General features: G+C 31.7%; 1 protein-coding gene and 1 long non-coding RNA gene across 2 annotated transcripts; both read left to right on the forward strand.

Moving 5' to 3' along the window:
• Nucleotides 1-1,104: 1,104 nt before the first annotated feature.
• LOC129980548 (uncharacterized) lies at nt 1,105-8,336 on the forward strand. Its single transcript, XR_008785247.1, has 4 exons — nt 1,105-1,190; nt 3,116-3,191; nt 6,503-6,525; nt 8,090-8,336. It is a non-coding gene; the product is annotated as an uncharacterized LOC129980548 (long non-coding RNA).
• Nucleotides 8,337-10,185: 1,849 nt separating this feature from the next.
• On the forward strand, nt 10,186-17,881 carry LOC129980610 (uncharacterized). The gene is made up of 3 exons (XM_056090992.1): nt 10,186-10,280; nt 11,669-11,825; nt 16,243-17,881. Exons 1-3 carry the CDS (start codon nt 10,226-10,228, stop codon nt 17,879-17,881), a joined length of 1,851 nt encoding a protein of 616 aa, XP_055946967.1. The 5' UTR covers nt 10,186-10,225.
• The last annotated feature ends 4,306 nt before the right edge of the window (nt 17,882-22,187 follow it).

Here is a 22,187-nt window from a genome sequence, read left to right on the forward strand (position 1 = left end):
TATCTAGCTGTTTACATTTTTTTTTTTTTTTTTACTTTCTAGTGTAAAACATATAAAGTATTGTAATCGTAAAAATCTTCGAATTTTAGAATTTTCGAATTGATGAATTTCCACATTTTACAGCTCTCTGAGTTTGAAAACTACATTTTTGACATTATGCTTGTCTAGCTGTCTGTCTTTGACCACAATAACTGAAATAGTTTTGAGCTAAACAAATGGAATTTAGTATATGAACTTTAAAACAAATTTGTAAAATTCCGACACATTTTTGAACGAAATTCATTTAGATGAAATTGGTTTGACCAATTGGTTGACTTGAGTACAAGTGAATTAGATAACTGAGCTAGCTGATAAGAGAACTAGATAGATAAAATTTGGTTCGCAGTTTGAGCACTGAAGAAGTAAATTTTTATTAAATTTGAAACCAAATCGGTCAAAGAATAGATCACCCGCTAGTCTGTACTTTCTCATGCATGTAAACACAATAACTCATAAACGTTATGAAGTAAATGAAATTTCGTTGTGACTACAGTCAGTTTCGTTGTGACTTCGTCAGTTGTGACTACAACTGTAGTTCAGTGTCAAATTTTACTTCCATTCAATGCGATAAAAAGGCTTACTCCGTCTAGCTATAAACGCTTTTGAGTTTACATGTTTACAGACAGACGGTCATAATTTCAAAAACGTGTCTTCGGACTCAATAAGATCTGAATTCTTTCCAAGATTCGTGAATTTTTTGTAATCGTCAAAAAATTCGTGTGTTCGAATAGAATATTTTCTCTCTATTTACTTTGTAAACAAGCTACAGATGTGTAAATTGGGAGTGAATTGAGAATGACGTTATTGAGCAATTATAAATAGAGAAAAATTGTGAATTTTTATAGCACACATCACTTTTTCTTGGAATTATAAAATAAACAAATGTTATTCGATAGAATTAACTTCTTAATATATGCACAATAGAATTGCCTAATTCTTCTAAAATAGTTTTTCCCTTGATTAGAAAACAATTAAAGTTGAGGCGAAAATAAAAAAAAAGGTCTATTAATAAAAAATATTTTTTTAACAGAACAAACAATACACCATTGATATTAAAGTATAAAAGGACAGTTGTGGCTGGTAGTTGAATTGAAATTTTCAATAAGCCATTCAAACGTTGTTTTCTGAAATTGAATTTTTTGAAGATGCTGGTAAGTATGATTTTTTTAAAGAAATTTTCTTACTTAGGCTTTATTTTGCCCTAACAATTTTAATGATACACGTGTCATCTTTAATATGTCAACTTAATATAAATGAAATAGGTGTGCTGTTTGCTTTAGATTTGCTCCTGAAACTCAGGGTTGCTTTCAACGGTGAACTCTATAATTATTCACTTAGAGTAATTAAACTGTTTATAGATAAGATAAAGAATTTTGCAATAAGATATTGCGTGTGAATATATAAATCCGTTAAATATCTTTAAAACTTTTTAAAACAAAATATTTTATTTTTGAAAATGTAAAAAATATATATATATATATTTTAAAAAATTTCAAAAATTTGCAGATAACTTAATTTTTAATTTTTTCTCTCGTTTTTTTCCTTATTATTCTTTATAAATTTATTGGACCAAAGCTGATACGATTTTGTATTTCTAATTAAAAGTTAATTTTTCAGATATAATGTCAGATGCATAGAATTTTCATAAGAATTTTTTGATTGTTGAATTAAATTTGACCTTTAACAATCTAAAAGAGGTCGAAGCAAAAATATAGATACTAAGTTTTTTTTTAATGTTTAAACGAAATCTTCGTTATCAGTTTTATCTAGTTTTCTCTAAATTAAGACATCTGAAATATTTCAAAGATATAAATATAATTAGCACACAGTTTTGAGAAATTGCCATTTAAAATATGTTTGCACTTCTAAGCCCTTCAAATATTCATTCTATTGAATACATTTATGATGCTATTTTAGTTGAATATAGGCGTATATTTTGATGATAAGTGAATAATGCCTCATATTTTTGTCAGTTTTATTCATTTCAAAGTCCACCTTCCCAAAAAACTTTAGAAAGAATATTGCCACCATTTTAAAAATAAAAAAATTAAATCTGTAAATTGGGAATTATTTCTAATCAAATGAATATTGCTGAAATGTTGGCTACATCTGCCGCAATTTCAGAACAAATTATGACCCTAAAAAATTTTTTATTCCATCATAAACCATACACTGGATGAATATTATTATTTTTTTGTTTGAAACAAATTTTATTTACAAGCATTTTTTCTCTAATTTTATTACTTTTTAAAAAATTATTTTTAAACATAATTTGTAACAATGTTATTCATCTTTCAGTTCAAATTAAAATAATTGAAAGGGAGTTTTTTTTATTATTTCTTATGTTAACTATGGATAATTTTTATTTCAGATGTTATTCACTTAATTAAATTCATTAATCATTTCACTTAATTAAATTAATTTTTAATTAATTCCCTTAATTAAATAATTGATTAATGATGTTGATGTGTTAATTCATTTAATAAATGATGAATGATGATTAATTAATGACGAATGATTTTAATTATTCATTTAATGATGATTCATGATATTTTTGAGAAATGTGCTTACGGACAGACATATATAATTCCAAAAATAGTTAATACATGGTTTTATGGCTTCTGAATAATTTGAAAATGTGGAAGTCAAATAAAATCTCGAAAATAAATTTTATAGCAATTGCAAGCCTTTTTCCAAAGTACTTCTCATGTGAAAAAGTCTTTTATAAAAACACTTAAATTAACAATCGTTCCAGATTCCTATTAACTAAAAAGTTTAATAATAGAACATCTTTTCAAATTTTAATCTAAAAGCACGACTAGTTCTTATGAAAAGACTTCTTCAACGCACTCCCTTCAATCAAATCCTAATTAATATTATCACTAAATAATAATTAAAATATTACACTTTAAAAATACATTTTAGACTATCAGCTTGGTGTTTTCTCAAAATTATTGTACCACCAAGATAGATGGATTTTAAAGTTTAGCTCACCAACAAAAATTTTATTGCATTTATATTTTGATGTAAAATATTTCTATTATAGATCATAACATGTATGTATTTTATATTACAGTTCAGCAGGAAATCAGTGGCTATGTATAACATGTATATTTCTATCCTTTTTATTCTGCTAGCATTATTTCATTTTGGTAAGACTTTTTTTTTATACTAGTGATGAATATTAAAAATTTTATTATTTATTCATTCAATATTATATTATTTTATTTATGCCTTAAAATATGACATAAATTTGATTTTTACGAAAGATGTATTAGGGTGTCCCAAAAGTTTCTTTCCTATTTCTAATATGAAATGAATACACAATATTTACTGTATAAGATATTATTTATTTTTTATATAAGAACCCTTATGCCCTATTACCTTCTTCCATCTCTCGGGAAGCCTCGTTATGCCTTCTTTCCAAATTTGTTGTGCTTCGGACAAAAAATTACCTTCGAAGTGCGCTTTTGCTCGTTGATTATTTCGAGGTGGTGTTCGTTGATGGATTTAAAGCGTTTATCGCGAAGTGAATTTTTGAAGTAATAATCAGATGGAGTGTGATCTAGAGAGTATGCAGGATGCGGTAAAACATCCCAATCAAACTGTAAGAGCTTCTCTCTTATGGCTAATACAATATGTGGTCTCGAGTTGTCATGATGAGAAACAACGCCTCGTCAATTCATTAATTCTGGCCATTTCTTTTTTTTTCTTTTGCTATGGCAGCTTTCAATGCATCCAGTTGATGACAGTATTTCGTAGAATTTATTGTTTTATTGTTTCACCTTAAGTAAGGAACTCTTAGAAAATTACGCCTTTCCAATCCCACCAAATGGACAAAATATCTTTTTGGGGGTGTAATCTCAGCTAGGGGTGTAGTAGAACTCTTTCAGGGCTGAAACCGATGACATAGACGGCTAATAGATAAGCCTGCATGTTTGCACAAGCAGAGCCAGATAAGGCCATTCATAGCGCGATGCGAAAGAAACTTTTGCGAAACCTTAATATTATTGACATACATTTTCTATTAAAATAATAGTTAGCAACTGTTTGGCAGATTTAGAAGAATTTAAATTTAGAAGGAATTCAGAGTTTTGTTGAACACGATAAATATTCATATCAATAGATCTAAATAAATTTTTTATTCAATTAATTATTTTTATTTTATACACTTTTACTTAACCTGACTTGTTTCTTGTATTTAAAGATAGAATGTTGAAGAAATATTCAACCGTCCATAACTGCTAAAATTTTACAAGAGCAGAATTTTGCTTTGAAGTTGGCTTTTAGATCATGTCCCATTTATGTTAGATAGTTTCACATCTGGTTATCTATGTGGTCATATAATACAAGAATTTTGTCCGGAATGTTCTTTAAGCAATCTTAAATGGTTTTTTCCCAGTGATTTGGGGCACTGCCATCTTGGGAAAATTTTGTCATTATTTCAGTATATGAAATCTATAAATGTAATATAAATTAAGTCCAAGTAATGGAGTTTAACCATTTCCACCCAATAATTGGTTCCATGTGATCAGATGACACAAACCATATCATTTAAAAGAAGATCATACTGTAATGGAGTCACCAAAAGCTTGTAAAGTGCACAATTGGCATTTGAGTTTATGAGATCTGTTTCACATTCGAAATTTATCATCAGCTCTTAACAAGTGAAATCCTAATTCTTCTAATGACGTACAGTTTTCCAATCATATGGTATTTAACTGATGTATTGTTCATAAGTTCAGCTTGATGTTAATAAAGGCATACGAACCAGTCTTCTATTGCCATATCCTATCAATGCCAAATTTCGTTGCATTGTCCTCACAATCACTTCTGCCGTATGTTCTGCAAGGTTGTCAAAATTAAAACGTCTCTACTCTGAGCACTCTATACAGAGAACTACCCAGTGTAAAGGCTCCAAAATTGTTTAGCATACTATTCAAGACATGATGAAACAGATTGCTTGAAAAAAATAGTTCATCAATAGATGGCGCTTTACCACAAAAAAATATGCTGAAAAGATTCAAAATACACATTTGTAACACATTTTACTGGAACTTATCAAACATTCAATCACAAGGAGCTTATTGATGCAAGGAAAACTGCACTATATGGTTCTCGTCTTCCAGATGTAAAATCTGCATTCCGTGCAGAGCTTGTTTAACTGTGGATCTTAATTGGTCGATTGAAATGTTTCTGATATGCAGAGTGATACTGTCTTTGAAATCTACCAAGGTTGCCAGATCTCCAAACCAAAAATCACAGTGATTAAGATATGTAGAACGAAATGGTTAGGTTGCCGGAAACGCACGAATAATTACTCTATCATAGTAAAATGTTGCCGAAGATACTGCTGTACACAGAGTCCAATGTGTGGAGACGCTTCATCTTGCACAAAGGTAATTAAATCAAGATATTGGTGTGTAGCATTTGGGGTGCAACAAAAGTTTCGAGCGTGTTTTGGTACCTTCTAGTCCTATACGTAAATTCTCAAGCTCTCGAAGTGCAGCTGGAGTATTTCCTTTGTTTTCATAAAACAACTTCACAAACAAAGGTTGAAACCATCGTTGATAAGAGTGACATTTCCCCAACTTTATCCCTTTTATGCCTAGAACAGTAGCAGCAAACCAAGGGTTTATGCAAACTTTTGTGCTTACAATGCGAAATTGTAGTTACAATGACAGTTTCAGTTTCTTAACTTTTTTTATTTTCCTTTTTTCATATCAGCAATAGAAATTAGAAAGAAAAAATTCCATATTACATGTTTTTTTGTGTCTTTTTAGCATATTTTCTGTTGTACGGCGCCATCTATCAGTGTTTCTGGAACTAGTTTTTCCCCCCTCTTAATCCGTTTCTCCATGGCTTGAATAGTACGCTCAACAATTTTGGAGCTTTTACATTGAGTAGTTCACTGTATAGAGAGCTCAGAGTAGGGATGTTTCGATTTTGACCACCTTGTATATTAACTGTCGTTGCTGTTAGATGCATTTTTGCGGTCTGTTAACACCGAGTAATCTCCGAGCATATAGCGAATCTCGGTCATTAAGTAAATTCAGTTGACCACTGCCTTGTCAATGGCGGGTAGTAATGTCTGAAATTAATATTCTCAGTACACTCTTAACACTGTATATCGTAGAATGTTGCATTTCTAAACGAATTCAAAACTAAATAATCCTTGAGTTAAGATTCAACTAACATTCTACATTCAAAGTCTGCTAATCCCCCTCGTGTGACCATAATCACGTCAGAAAACTTTTCGTATAACTTGAGAACAAAGGAAAATCTGGTAATGCACTGTTCGTTTATACATTTCTAATGCTATTCTTTTGCCTTCTTTATATATCATATTGCTATTGCATTAGTTTTGGTATTTCAATAAATAGAATAAATACATAAATAATACGCTTTATTATTATGTGTATGGCTTAATGGTAATGTTTTCTTGATATTTTCATTTTTACAGGATATGCTGCACCAGGAGCATTGGTGAGAAACTTTTTCTTCTTATACTTTAGGTTCTTAATATATAACTATATATTAACAATTGGGTTGAGCCGGTTTTTATTACTCCGGTTTTGAATGAACTTCATAAATGCAGGTTATCCGTTTCAGGAATACATTTTTAACGAATTTTATATTTATATCAAAGCTACGCAAGAATTAGAATTTTAAGAATTTAACCACCTAAGGTGAAAGATGGTAATCTGGCTTTTTGGAAGACCTTCAAGGGAAACAAACCCACATTCGTGTTTAGAAACACAATTATGGATCACTTCCACCAAACACAAATGTTGGTGAACCAGAAAAACTCTACCAGCCAATATATCACCCGGCCGAATGTTTGATTCTTTGCAAAAGACCACATTGGTCTATCGGACATGAATACTGCTAATGTAGAATACAGAAATGAAATTGAACACTTCATCATATTTCAGATTCATGCTTTCTCCAACTATTAATCCCCATATCCGTCTGGTATTGAGATACGAAGTGTCCAATAAGATGGATGCTCTAGTGCGTACAAAAATGAAAACTCCTGCCGATGACGTAACGGGTGCTTCCGATGGGAGAGATCTGTACCGTGGCCGGTGATGACCTTTAGGACACAAACGTAATTCCCGTCTATGTTGTCGTGGTGGTCAATCATTTAGATTTGTCAGTGTGCTTTCGAGTGGGTCAAAGCAGCCAGCTATGATTATATAACTAGGCTTTGTTTTGACTTTGCTGAAATAGTTTTTGGATATTTAAAGTTATATAAATCGCTTCAAACCATCATATATATTTTCTTAAACAGAAAATTTCTCCTTTCAAAAGAGGTATTATTTATGAAATTTGGACAACTTTTTCAGACATTATCAGTGAATTTTTTATTCACAAGAGTCTGATTATTACCGATGGAGTTAAATGATGTACAGATCAAAAGGATCTTTTTCACCTGAAACTCTCAACTTTACTGAACAAAATTTCGATAGTTCTCTGGAGAAGATGAGTTTGGATTTACAGTGGTGTACGGTGGTTGCTTCGAGTGTCTTGCTCTCCTTTCTTTTCTGAGTTTTTGCTTTAAGGTCGAACAAAGCTCTTCAGATAGTCATGATTTAGTTTCAGTTCTTGTGATCCTTGAACAGATTGTTTTGTAAAAATAAATACTCTCGTAGGACGATCTGTTACTAGATGTCATCATCAAATTTTCTGTATGCTTTGGCTGCACAAAGTGTTTCATTTATAGTTACCAGCTTGACCACTGGTACCTTTTCTTCTTGTAACAGAAGATTCTCTACCTATAATGATCTACGAGAATGCATAAAAAACAAAATTCTGAATACATTTGGAAATATTCTTCTCAATGTCGCCATAGATAATATAAGTTTAATTAAGTTTATAAGTTTAAATAAGTTTAATTAATTAAGTTTAAATAAGTTTAAGTTTTTATATTTGTAAATACTGTTTAATAGAAAATGAGGAGATTTCAGAATTAATGAAATAACGCAATTTCTGTACTTCAATTTGGAATCGGTGTTTGTTAAAATTAATCATCTAATTTCTTTTTTAGAAAGAAGCGGAGATTTTAACGAAAGACGTTTTTCTTGGTATTATCGAGCCTCCCATAACGATTCTACCCGGGATAAAGGCATAAAAATAAGCAATTCAGAAGAAATAACAATTATGTGTTTTGCAGTGCACCATTTTTGGGAAATGGGTTTTGAAAATAGTAAGAAAATAATCCTGTAAGAAGTAAATTTAATTCCTATAGTGTGAATGGTCTGAACAATTTTTTTTCTGGAATATATTCATGAAGAAATAAATACATACGTATAAAAATTTGTTGTTATTGTTTGTTTTTTCAATAATATTACATTTTTTTTACATTACTTATTTATTGCACCAACATATTATTGCAACAACAAAGGGAGTGAGTGAGGTTAGAGGGGTGCATAATCACGTAAACATTTATCTATGTAAAGATATTGCAGAAAATTACTCCCCTCGCTTGATCCCAAGAAAATTAATTCATAAATATGATACTGTTGGCTTTCATAATTTGTTTAAACCATCTCTTACAAATTCATGGTTTAATTAAGGAAAAAATAGTACTTATTGAATTTTTTGAGTACCTTTAATTAATGCAATTGTAAAAATCCTATATTAGTATCACATACGATGAAAAATATTTATGATTGACTTTTTAATCATATATAATTTAATCAGATTTTTCAATGGCATCGTTTCCGAAATCGGAAAAGTTGGAGAAAAGATTTTTTTTAAAATAAGATATTAATGTTTTAAAGTGATCTTTCCCATAGAGATTTCAACACATTTTTATTATATTATATAACAACTAGACTTAATATTATTTTTATATTTATTCTAGATATTCATCATTATTACATGATTTTGAAAGGCTAATTAATAGCAATTTTGGTGGGAAATTAGTTGTAATAAATAAATTGTGCAAGTTGGTTCAGACTTGGCATAATCTTGTTGGAAAACAAAGAAAAACAATTATTTATAAATGTAAATGAATATCACAAAGCAAGAGAAATACATCATGAGATGCATTAATCAAAATAAGTTTTTTTCCAATTAAAATATGCATGCATTCAACGCATGTGCAATTCTTGCCATTGCATTCATTTAAAATTTCCAAATCGGGGAAGCTACTTCGCGATATTCTAGAGTTCAAAACCCGATTGGACCAAAGAACCACCGTGTAAACGGGCCAGGTGCACGCTAAATCCATCGAGGTCAAATGTCGTCACACTGGTGTATTGAGAAAGTTTGGAAAGAGGACTTCAATCTCAGTTATCGTCCTCGTCATTTGACAGCGGCTCAAAATTATGAAGTCCATCCCAAAATAGCCCTAGTGTTGCTTTAAAACGATATGTTAATATAACTAAACTAAGACGAAGTGCAAATTCTTTCAAAAAGTAATTATGCAAAATTCAGTAGCTCTAGTTCAGATGGTATGTTCTGTAAAGTGCCAGCATAAGGGTGCATACATTTTTCTTTATTATTATAAAAAAAAAATCGAAAAAAGACATTTTCCTATGCATTATTAATTCATTCTGAAGTTAATCGTCATGAAGTCTCATTTCTTCAGAACAGATTATTGAAACATGGAATGTATGTTAAAATTGCTATTAAGCCTTATAATTCATTTCATTTTAACATTTTAAAACTCATTTTAAGAATCAAAAAAAAAATTAGGCTTCCACATAATAATTTTGTAATTCTTAAAAGAGTTTTGAAATATTAAAAATACTATTCTGAAAATGTGAATTGTGATTGATAAAATTTCGAATGCATCATTTCTCTGAAAAGGTGTTATTTTAAATGACAGGTTTTTTTAATTAAAAATTTAAATGTATGTCAATTTTTTTATGTGAATTTTTGTGACAAAATGTTTTCGAAATTCTCAGAATGAAGAAATGTAATTGATTTATGTGGAACATTCTGATCGTCAGAAAGACAGAGAGATGTCAAATTAGCGTGACAGTAAATAGGCTTTATTCCACGTAATTATTTCGTAAAATTCTAGATCACTGGTGATGCTTTCAATAGAAATAATGAACCATTAATCTATATATATGTCTTCATAACAGTATACTAAATTATTGAGTTTGAAAATGCCTTTTCAAACATCGTCGCACATCTTTTACATCGCATAGCACATCGTCTTTGATAGAAAATGGCCTCTATAGCGCCTGCGACTGTGTTTACATTATGTGTGGTGTTTTTCAGTGGTAAGTAGGTTTTCACTATATTGTAAGAAATTCAATTTCTATATAAAATATTTTAAGGAATATCTGGTAATCTAGAATACAATGTTTAAACTGCTTGATGATGTTATTTTAACATAAATTTACTTGGGCTTTTCAAAAAATATTTCATATAAACTGAACTATTGAAGATGTCAAAAAATGGTAGGTCACGGTGACCTGGTGGTAAGGTTTCGGCTTCGGAACCGGAGGATTTCAGGTTCGAGATCCAATTACACCGAAGAACCATAGTATAAGAGGTCTGGTGCACGTTAAATCCGTCGGGCCCAAACGTCTTCCTGCTGGTGTGGTGTGGAAGTTCGAAGAGGAGGGAGCTAGCTCATGTGTCGTCCTCGTTATCTGACCGCGGTTCAAAGTTAGGAGGTCCGTCCCAATATAGCTTTAATGTTGCTTTAAAACGGGACGTTAATACAATTAAATGAAACTAACCACACTAAATGGCAGTTAGTTAGTTAATGCTTTAGGTTACAGTGCATTACTACACGAACACATGAAAAGATCCTTATGGTTTGACAGATTATGGTCAAAATTTTACACATATCTATAATTTTGATGTAAAATCACAAATAAATTTTTTTTATTTCCTTGAGTTTTCGATTTACAGTTTTTATTTGGAATAACCAGATCTATAATCGATCCATCAGTAGATTTTATTCAAAAATTGATATATATCTCAATTTTAATAGAAAAATAATAGTATACCAGATTTCACCCATTTGCTTCATTCTATTTCTGTGTTATCATGGTCATATTCACATTGATGGGCATATGGACAAGTTTTCTGTTTACGAATTACACACAAGTTTTCAAAAATTCAACAATTTTGTTACTAAAACATCATTTCAGAAATAATTTCTTCGTTTCCATGGAATATTCCGATAGACATCACTTCAGAAATAGTTCTTCATATTCGGGGTATTTTGTAAGAATACATCCTTTCAGAAAGGATCCTGTCGGATTCAGAGAATTCGGACTCAAAAAGGTCTAAAACTTGGAGTTACGCCAAAATCTCGAGTATTTTGGCGATTATAATACTACATTCTGTTAGTATGTTTCGTGCACAAGAAAGTGAAATAGCATCCAAAATGCATTATTGGTGTCTTTCATCACATTATGAAGCAAAAACCTCTCATAGGCGGAACTCTGAGCACTCATGGTGTTCATTGCCTTGCCCAAAGTTTACAATTTTTGATTTTTTTTTTTTTTTTTTTGCAGTGAAAAGGGGGGGGGAGTATAGCTTAATTTTTCTGGAATATTATAAAAGGATTTCGGGGGGTGGGGAGGATCGCTCTCACTGATTATTTAGGAATTTTTTTTCCATAATAATTAGAGATATTTTGGCATTTTTTCAGTTATATGGAAAGGACAGGCACAGTATGCGCCTATATCATCAGATGAAATTGATAATGATGATGCGGCACTCAATGATGGTGATGCGACATTCAGTGATGATGATGCGACACTCAATGATGAGGAAGCATATCTGAGTGACAATGGAGTTAAAACGGAGTAAGTTTACTTTCATACTAACATTAATAATTCTTTATTTTTCTTAATACTGTTAATAAAAAAGATTATAATGTATGATAAACGATAAAGGAAGTTGATTGTTCGTTGAAAACGGCATCACTCTTGAAAAACGATATGTTTCTTATGATTATAGATTGTGCTTCCTAAAATAAATAGCTATCGCTCTAAAAAGCTTTATTTCATTGGGCTGAATATTATTACGAATCTGTAATATTGCTTTCCTGAGCAGTTATTTTCACAGTAAGAAAGACAGTTCCACAAATATTTTATTGGATTTCAGATCAATGACCACCAACCATGGCGTCATTCAACTTGGCAGCCATTTCATGATTTGAGGAATTTAGAGAAACCAATCATGGTTCTAAAAAATGGAAGAATTATGGCGATATCTTTATTAAAAGCGGAGTTTTGGGTGATCTTTTGAGATCTTTCATGCCATCACGTGTTTTCGGTTTCAGAATATAAAACGAGAGGTTAAATTGAAATCTAGTGAAATCTCTCATTAGAGTGATGATAGTGGAAGGAGCACTATGAGCGCTTCATGCTGTTGCAATTTCTGAATAATGATTTGTTGGTTGCCTGTTGGTTAGTGTTGTTGGTTTTTGCAAGTTATGTCTCTGGGCTGTATTTTTAAAAAATTTGCCTTGTGTTTTCTTTTGGATTAATGATGAGGAAGCATATCTGAGTGACAATGGAGTTAAAACGGAGTAAGTTTACTTTCATACTAACATTAATAATTCTTTATTTTTCTTAATACTGTTAATAAAAAAGATTAGAATGTATGATAAACGATAAAGGAAGTTGATTGTTCGTTGAAAACGGCATCACTCTTGAAACTGTTATCGAGTTTTTTTGGACTTCTCATGGAAGAATTTCCGTAGCATTGTCTATCACTGATATTTAAAATTATACTGTGATTGTTTGTATATCAGGGATAGAAGTTGCGTAAATGCGTGTATGGGCATTCAAAATTGCTTTTAAAAGTAGGTTGAAGATATTAAGTCTCGTTTATAATCTCAAAAGTTTGAAAACATAATCTTGGTCTTGTTTAATGTAGCTAGTAATAGCGGTACATGAGAGATATATAATGTATATAATACTTTAATGTAAATCTAAAAATAGCAACTGCAATGCATAAAATCCGTAGACTTGTGAAACTACTTCAAACGAAATGGAAACAATAAATTTTCTTTTGAACGATATAAAAACTCTATACAGGGTGAATTTAGCTTATTCACCTAAATAAAAGAGAATGACAGAATTGCTCATGGGGATCACAGAACAGTATATGACATATCTCTTATCGTTTGCAAGTTTTTGCGGATAAAGTGAGTATGCTACCTCCTGAATTAGAATGCTAATATGATTCAGTGTAGGCTCATTAAAAAGCTGGTACTATGGACAAGTTTTTGGTAAATATGGTACTAGTACGTTATTTCCAATATTCAATACTAAAGATTTTGATGGCAATTCTAATTCGTATTTTGCCAAGGTTTCAGCACTAGCAACTCGGCTTTAAATCCAGTTCTTGATGGAATATGCTTTCTACTTTTTCCAAATTTATAATTATTTTACATGTAGACCAATCAGAAACATTTTAATTTGAGATTTTTCCCGATTGGTAATATATTTGCTTTATCCGCTGTAAGTTGCAAACATTAAGAAATATTTAGGTGTTACTTCATTGTTTTTTTATCCACATGAGTCCTGCTATTGTATTCTCTTTCGCTAGGCAGAATAGTTCCAACTCACCTTGTATAACACAGTAACACAAAAGACCGGTTATCTTCAGAGACATTGGAGCATGCCGTATATCATTAACACACACACATGCATATATATATGCACATGAAATATACAGGATAAAACGTGTTATTTCCCCTCTTTTATTTTGAAAACATCCAGTTATAGATACAATCCTTCCCTTTCGAAAAAGGGAAGGATTCATTTTGCAGTATTTTTAAAAGTAAATAATAAAAATAACATTACGAATATTTGAACTTTTTATACCATTTATAAGTTTCCAAAATGTAGAAAAAAAACTGCACGATAATGAATTTGATATCATTAGAAAAAGACATCTCTTTTAAACTTTAATACTAGCAAAGAATAGCATAGGTGTGTATCATAAATATGCGATCTTCTCCTATAAAATTATCAAAACATATCATAGTCTGGCTAAACTTTTGAAACACTGTGTATTATATTTATGCCAGAATTCATACTTTTTCAGAGCTATCTGCCTGAGCCACGGTAATAGCTCACTCCCGCATAGTAGCATAGTTTCTTGCATAGTAATATAGTTTCCCGCATAGTAGCATAGTTTCTTGCATAGTAATATAGTTTCCCGCATAGTAGCATAGTTTCTTGCATAGTAATATAGTTTCCCGCATAGTAGCATAGTTTCTTGCATAGTAATATAGTTTCCCTCATAGTAGCATAGTTTCTTGCATAGTAATATAGTTTCCTGCATAGTAGCATAGTTTCCCGCATAGTAAATCCGCATGAATTAGAAGTAACCATTTGGTTCGCCTAGAATATTAGTTGTTTACTTTCAAAGAAATCTTTTATGCATAATTTGATTGTTCAAAACTCACTCAAGGAAAATTTTTAACCTCCGATTGTGACAAATATTAAAGGAGTGTTATTTTGAAATCCAATACTTTTCCCATACTTTATGTATATGAATATCCTAATGAAGTCAAGTTCCATGACGTCATTGATCGGTTACTTGACCGGTTGATCCATCTTTTATTCTTCTGCAGAAGCAATGAAATATAATGTTAAAAAATAATGAAAAGAATTATTTTATTTGTTAAAATTTATGTAAAAAAAATAACGCAGCAAACAATTTATATGATTTTTTAAAAAAAGGTTAAATTTTATGATTGTGTAAACATCAATTTTATTCGATAATATTTTCGGAAGCTATTATAGGAAAACTCCAAACTTTCGTTTAATTTTTAATTAATTAAAATTTTAACTAAAATCTTAAAAAATAGATCCAAAGAGCACATTCTCACGTTCTAAAATAGAATTTTGATAGCTCTTGGACAAACGTCAGAGCTCTAGAACTTCAGAGCTTCAACACATACAATTTCCTTTCTCAATAATCTCCTCTTTCATAGCTTCCTTTCCTAACTCTACGCCAAGAGCACTTGGTAGCTCTTGGGAAAATGTAGCTCTATCCTGGAGAGCTTCAACACACACATTTTCTGTTCTCGATAATCTCCTCTTTCCTAACTTCCTAATTTCCTATCCAATTCTACGCCAAGAGCCGTTGGTAGCTCTTGGACAAACGTCATAGCTCTAGCCTCCAAATCTTCAACACACACATTTCTCGATAATCTCCTCTTTCCTAATTCTACGCCAAGAGCTCTTGGTAGCACTTTGACAAATGTTGTAACTCTATCCTGGAGAGCTTCAACACACACATTTTCTTTTCTCGATAATCTCCCTTTTTCCTAACTTCCTAATTTCCTTTCCTAATTCTACGACAAGAGCTGTTGGTAGCTCTTGGACAAACGTCGTAGCTCAACTCTGCAAAGCTTCAACATATACATTTTCCTTTCTCAACGATCTATTTCTTAACCTCCTTTGGCGACCTATCTCTTCACCGAAATAAATTGTTACTAAAATTTAGAATTAAATATTTTTGCTTGTAATGACTTCCATGGCAAAGTATTTTTATACTCCAAATTTTGACAGAAGTGTAACACGTACTATTTTGAAAAATTTCACCTTCGTTTTATTCATTGATTTATGCATCCCCCTAATTTTCAGGTATCTAACCTAAAATTTCTATTTAAATTTTAATGACGAACGGGATTAAACTTCAAGACTTATACGTTATGGAAAAATAGTCTGCAACATCTCTAATAGAATCAATAATCAATAATAGAAAATTATTATTCATTATCAAAATTCATAATTTTTCATTATTAATAATGGATAAAAAAAATCCTAGATAAATTATTTGATTCAGCAAATGAAAACGATTCGAATTTTTTCATGACAAATAAATAGTATATTGTGCTAAAATATGTTTAAAACATTTATGAAAAATTAAGTAAAAATAGATTTTGAAAAAACTAGAATTGAATTGGTATAATTGAAAAGAATTTTTTTTTCTGAATTTTAAAATGATATAAGAATTACTTTTGTATTATAATTATATTACTCAAAATTTTGCTCATTTTTTAATTATTTAAAATTTTAATTAAAATCTCAATAAAGTAGTTCGCAAGTGCGCCAAAGTACACATGTGCCAAATTTGGTCTGTGTCTAATGTGTTTGTCTTACAGAGCTAAAATACACACACATGCACACATTCTTCTGTGTTATTAGTTGTAATAGAAATGGAAAGTTGTATTTTTTTATCTTTTCTTTTCCACAGCGAAAAAATATTGTACTTGCGGTTTCCTGTCCGACCGATAGTTAAACTGAAAAGTAAGGAGAAAATTCCTCCGCCTACGCCAGGGGGAAAAGCTGTGGATTCGCAAGGGGAACAAGAGCAATATATGGGAGGACAGGATTCTGCCTCAAACGAGGATTTTGCTTCGGGAGAGGATTCTGCTTCATACGAGGATTTTGCTTCAGACGACGATTTTGCTTCAGTCGAGGATTATGCATCGGAGGAGAATTTATCTTCAGAAGAAGAATTTCCTTCAAGAAAGAAGCACCTCGTTTCAGATGAAATGAACTCCGAAGAGGATTTTGCTCCAGAAAGAACAAATGATAAGTCATTCTTATCGAAGAAAGGGGTGTGGTGGAATAGAATGGGGGAAAACAGAATGGGAGGAAATAGAAGATGGGGAAACAGAATGGGAGGAAATAGAAGATGGGGAAACAGAATGCAGGGAAATAGAAGATGGAGAAACAGAATATGGGGAGACAGAAGATGGGGAAACAGAATGTGGGTAAATAGAAGATGGGGAAACAGAATGCGGGGAAATAGAAGATGGGGAAACAGAATGCGGGGAAATAGAAGACTGGGAAACAGAATGTGGGTAGATGGAGAAGGCAGGAAATGGGTAATCAGAATAGTGGGAAAGGGAGGAGATAAACGACGAGGAAACGAAATGGTGAGCGAAGAGGGAGATACAAGTTGGGAAAACAGGATGGATGGAGAAGAGAGAGATCAAACTAGGGGAAATAGAAGATGGGGAAGTAGATGGTGGGGAACTAGAAGAAGGGGAAATAGAATGAGGGGAGAGAGGGGAGGTAGAAGGTGGGGAAATAGAATGGGGGGAGAGAGGGAAGGTAGAAGGTGGAAAATCAGAATAGGGGGAAAGGGAGGAGATAAACGACGAGGGAATGAAATGGAGAGCGAAGAGGGAGATACAAGTTGGGAAAACAGAATGGATGGAGAAGAGAGAGATCAAAATAGGAGAAATAGAAGATGGGGAAGCAGATGGTGGGGAACTAGAAGAAGGGGAAATAGAAGGCGGGGAAATAGAATGGGGGGAGAGAGGGGAGGTAGAAAGTGGAAAATCAGAATAGGGGGAAAGGGAGGAGATAAACGACGAGGGAATGAAATGGAGAGCGAGGAAGGAGATACAAGTTGGGAAAACAGAAGGGATGGAGAAGAGGGAGATCAAACAAGAAGAAACAGAATGGGGGGAAATAGAAGATGGGGAGGAAGAAGGTGGGGAAAGAGAAGATGGGGAAAGCGAAGGCAAGGAAATAGAGGCCGGGGGAATAGAATGGAGGGAGAGGGTGGAGGAAGAAAGTGGAAAATCAGAATAGAGGGAAAGGGGGAAGATGAAATATCAGGAAACGAAATGGAGGGAGAGGAAGGAGATACAAGTTGGGAAAACAGAATGGATGGGGAAGAGGGAGATCAAAATTGGAGAAACAGAATGGGGAGAAATAGAAGATGGGGAAGTAGAAGGTGGGGAAACAGAATGTGGGGAGATGGAAGATGGAGAAACAGAATGTGGGGAAATGGTAGATGGGGAAACAGAATGTGGGGAAATGGTAGATGGGGAAACAGAATTTGGGGGAGGAGAATATGCCCTTGCGAGGACAATTGAAATTCTGAAACAAGAAAACCACCAATAAATTATTTTTATCATAACCACCCAGAATGAAAACATTTGAACTCTGAAAGTATTCTTCCCTGGGTTAAAGACATATAAAATTATTAATAATTTTTCTCATAACTCATTGAGAAAATTTTGATGGTATCTAATCCTGTTTTTTTTAAAAAAATCTCTTGTTCAAATAAAGTAGTAGTGATTAAGACTTGATATTTCTATTCACATATTGATGAAAGTCATAGCTTCAGTATCTTAAATACAAAAGTTTTTCACGCAATTTAATCATAGAATTTGTCTACTTGGAATAATTTAAGGAAAGTAGGAACATTTGTACCTTCAAAAAAGGATTTTTAAATATCAGTCAAATAAAATAGAGTCCATTTCTTTCATTAAAAAAACGTTCTAATTAAAAATCTCTCCTTGCTAAAAATTTCAAAATGTAATAACTTGTATAGTTTTTAAAATCAAAAGTTATTTCGTAAATTGCTTTTTTAACAATGAAAAGAACTAACATGAGCTTCTATTATAAAGAGTTTCTTTTTTCTCGAAATATGTTTTCTTTTGTTGGATTAGTCACAACAACAAGAGCAGAGTATAAAAACCAGGCATAAGGCCAAAATCAAATTCTTTAATGAACAAATAAAAAGGTCTGCATCTTGCAGAGTATACAGCTAAAGCTTACACCAAGTCGGTGTTCGTTCTTCTTATTTAAAATCACAAACATCCAATCACAATTTATCCGGAAATACAACGTACTTCCGGTTACAAAACGATCTAACCATTAATGTTATTCCTTTGAGACCGGTCTCTGCTTGATTTGAATATGCAACATCTTTAAATCTCGATACGTATAGAACACATTCCATTCACTACAATCGCGTGAAGCCATATATAATAATGTTTACAAACGTTATGCATCGGCTAAACCTATTGTTTTTTGTTCTATAGAATTAATCTTTAAAGGTTATTTATTACGCAAAATAATATATTTGTTTTAGATTTTCACATTATATGACATTCATCATTTTTTAGAAATTTCTGTTATAAGCATATTTAAATTAAAATAAGTTCAGTGCAATTATTAAAATTATGCTTAAATGTTATGTTAATTTGGGAGTGATTTTAATCAGAACTATTTTTCTGATCGTATAGATTTCTGGTTTTGAACTTGAAAATTATCGTATTCCAACACACTGTAATATGGTAGCGTGGATTATTCCAAAGAAACAGGTCGATTTTTAAACCGAATTGGTTTATTTCTTTTTTGACACATAGGGACAATCACTACATTACACAACTTTACAAAGACTAACATTTTAAACATGAAACATTTTAAATTTTAATAAACTATTCCATCCGGTGTTCCTTTTCTTCGCACACCACATCATTCTGCTTCCCGCTTCTTTCTCCGCGTTGCCACTTGGCACCAACTAAATTTAGTTTCTGTCGCCATCTCACCAAAATGTCTAGCCCTTCAGTACTTTACAACATATTCGCTTTGCTATTAAAAATCAAATACTTCAAGAAACGAATATTTTTTTCTACTGTTTTATAGTTAAAATAAAACATTCTTTTTATATGTTCTAAATTTCCTACCGGATATAATATATTTTTCTAAAAAAATCCCCCTATTTTTTACAATTCAAATTTGATAATTTTTGTTGATGAGAACATTCCAATTACCTTGCTAGTAATTGAGGTAATTAAGTTTTAAAAAAACTCTAACATTACGTAAGCATTTTTCTAGATTAAAAACATGTAAAGTTGTTATATTTTTTTCTAATTACTCACTAGTTGCCTTTGATAGCCAGTTGATTCACCTGGATTCATGTTTGTTAAAAATTTTAATTAAATATTTTATACAACTTCTTTATAATGGCTTTCTTGAAAAAATATTTTTGAAGTTTTAGGTTTACATTTTCCTAGTTTTAGAAGTTTACATTTCGCGTCCCTTTGGTTGCGAGTTCGAACCCCGCCGGCCGAAGATTTCCCGCGTGCTTGGTGGCTGACTCGCGTATAAATCTGTAGTGGTCACAAAGTCCTCCATGTCGAAAGTAATACCCCTGGGGGTACTGGATCAGGGGTGATCGTTCTCTGATTTAGGTCTAAATTACGATCTGTGGATGAATGAATGAAATGCGTGAATGAAGTCTGCCCCGTAAAAAGGATTGTGAAGTATGTGTAGCTAAGTCGTTCTCTTGACCCTAGATGGCGCTACTATTAAAACAAGTGACGCTTCCCCACTGGCTTAAAATCGCTGTCTTCGTAACTGCGGGATTGTCCATGGCAAGTGTCATAAGAAACAAAAACAATAAGTTTACATGTTTCTTCTATATTTCTATACGGTTCTCTATGTTCTACCATCTCATCCAAAATTTGAAACACAAGTGATTAAACTTCAGAGAATACAAAAGACTTCTTGTTCAAGCTATTTTTAAAAAATCGGCGATTTAAAAAAATTTATAACTGCTTTCGAGACTAAAACTTAATTGTAAGTAAAGTAGAATGCCAAAAATGTATATTTCAGTTATACTTTGAACAGAAGTTAATTCATTGTGAAATAGAAGTCATATCTTCAAATTCAAAAATAAAATAAAATTCCAGGGTGAAATATTTGTAATAATAATGAAAAAGATTTAAATTTCTTCATGAAATCATTGAAAAATATTTTATTAAAATAAGTTTAAAACTATATTTTAAATTTTAATTAAAAATAGATAAAATCTATTCAGCAAATAAATTGGCATTATAGGAAAAAAATTGAATTTTAAGATGATGTAAAATTTATTTTAAAGCTTTTTTTTGGCAGTTCAGGGGTACTAATAAAATTTTTCTCAATTTTTAATTAATTAAATTTTTTTATTGGTCTTGCGTTCATATTCCCACCCTCCAAAGTACATATGTTCTAAATTAGGACTAATGTGTCAGGCTTGTAAAACTGCCAATACACAAATATTCTCCTTTTTAATAAGTAGATTTTGGAGTTACTTTGATAGTGCTAAATTTTATGTAATTTATACTGCTTTTTATGTATTCTTTTTCCCAATTTTATGCATCTTTTTTAATTTTCTTGTGCACGAAATAAGCGAAGCGAAAGTATTGTAATCGTACAAAAATTTAAACTGAAGAATATCCATGTTTCAGATTCCACCGAGGTTGAAAAATACTTTTTTTAGAATTATATTTGTTATCTGTCTGTCTGTGAACACGATAATCCAAAAAATACTTTTATGCAAATTAGTGAAAGTTGGTATTTGATGGCATGGTAATTTGTAGACTGCTGTGACGCAGAGTTGCCACTCAAATCTGAAAAAAGATATTCCTAGTATTTTCCTGGCATGTATACGCAATATAAAAGGAAAGTGCAAATACCACTCATATTCTAGTTATAATAAAAACACCTCCTGGTTTTTATCAAAGGAAAAAACAAGGAGAAGGGAACAATTCAGTATGGCTTGATATATTGGTATATTAAATTGAACGTTTATATTAACACACAGAAAAATGAATTGTCTCTATTTATTGCCTAGAATTTAGCAAAGTCAGATTCATATTTTAAGGGAAAAAGAGATATCGAACACTTAACTCATGCACCCTAATTTAAAATCTTGCAAGATTAAGGCACTTAAAATTCCCCTTATTTTCCCGGTTTTGTTAAATGTAAACATCTCCTCCTTTTTTTTTTTTTCCTTTCATCCTTTTTTGTTTAAATAAACATGTCCTACCTATGCATGGACAGTTTTCGAATCCGCGAATGAACAGTATTTGGTTTCACATTTTTATTTCGAAATATGATTGAAGGGCTAAAACAATTAAGCTGATTGTAAATTAAAGCTGAAAATCGAAAACACAGCAAGTGTCAAAATAAAAATTAAACAATTCCTGAATAAAACTAATGAATAACAAGGTTTTTTCAATCTAGAAAAATGGTGGAAGTGTCCAACATACTCTAAGAAATCGATAAATGCCATCGATGGCAAAAATACAGCTATATATGATCCTCAGAAGCTAATAAGTGCGATCAGAGCCGGCATAAATGAGCGAACCTGTAAAACGTAATCAATGCCAAAACTATCATAAAAGTGGTTTTTATCTTTTCTGTATAATTTCCAATTTGGTTCTTACTGTGTTTTCCATTTCCAGGCTTCACTTATAGAAGCTGAGATTGATATACCCTCTTCCTCTAGATATGCTTCCCAAGACAAAATTTCTCTTGACAAATTTGAGCATCCACCCTAAGCAAGAGTGCCACTTGGCACCTCAAGCGCAGCCAGGAAGTTGAGTTCTATAGCTCAGTGAA

The sequence above is a fragment of the Argiope bruennichi genome, chromosome 8 (genome assembly GCF_947563725.1).
Source record: "Argiope bruennichi chromosome 8, qqArgBrue1.1, whole genome shotgun sequence".
Taxonomy (NCBI): domain Eukaryota; kingdom Metazoa; phylum Arthropoda; class Arachnida; order Araneae; family Araneidae; genus Argiope; species Argiope bruennichi.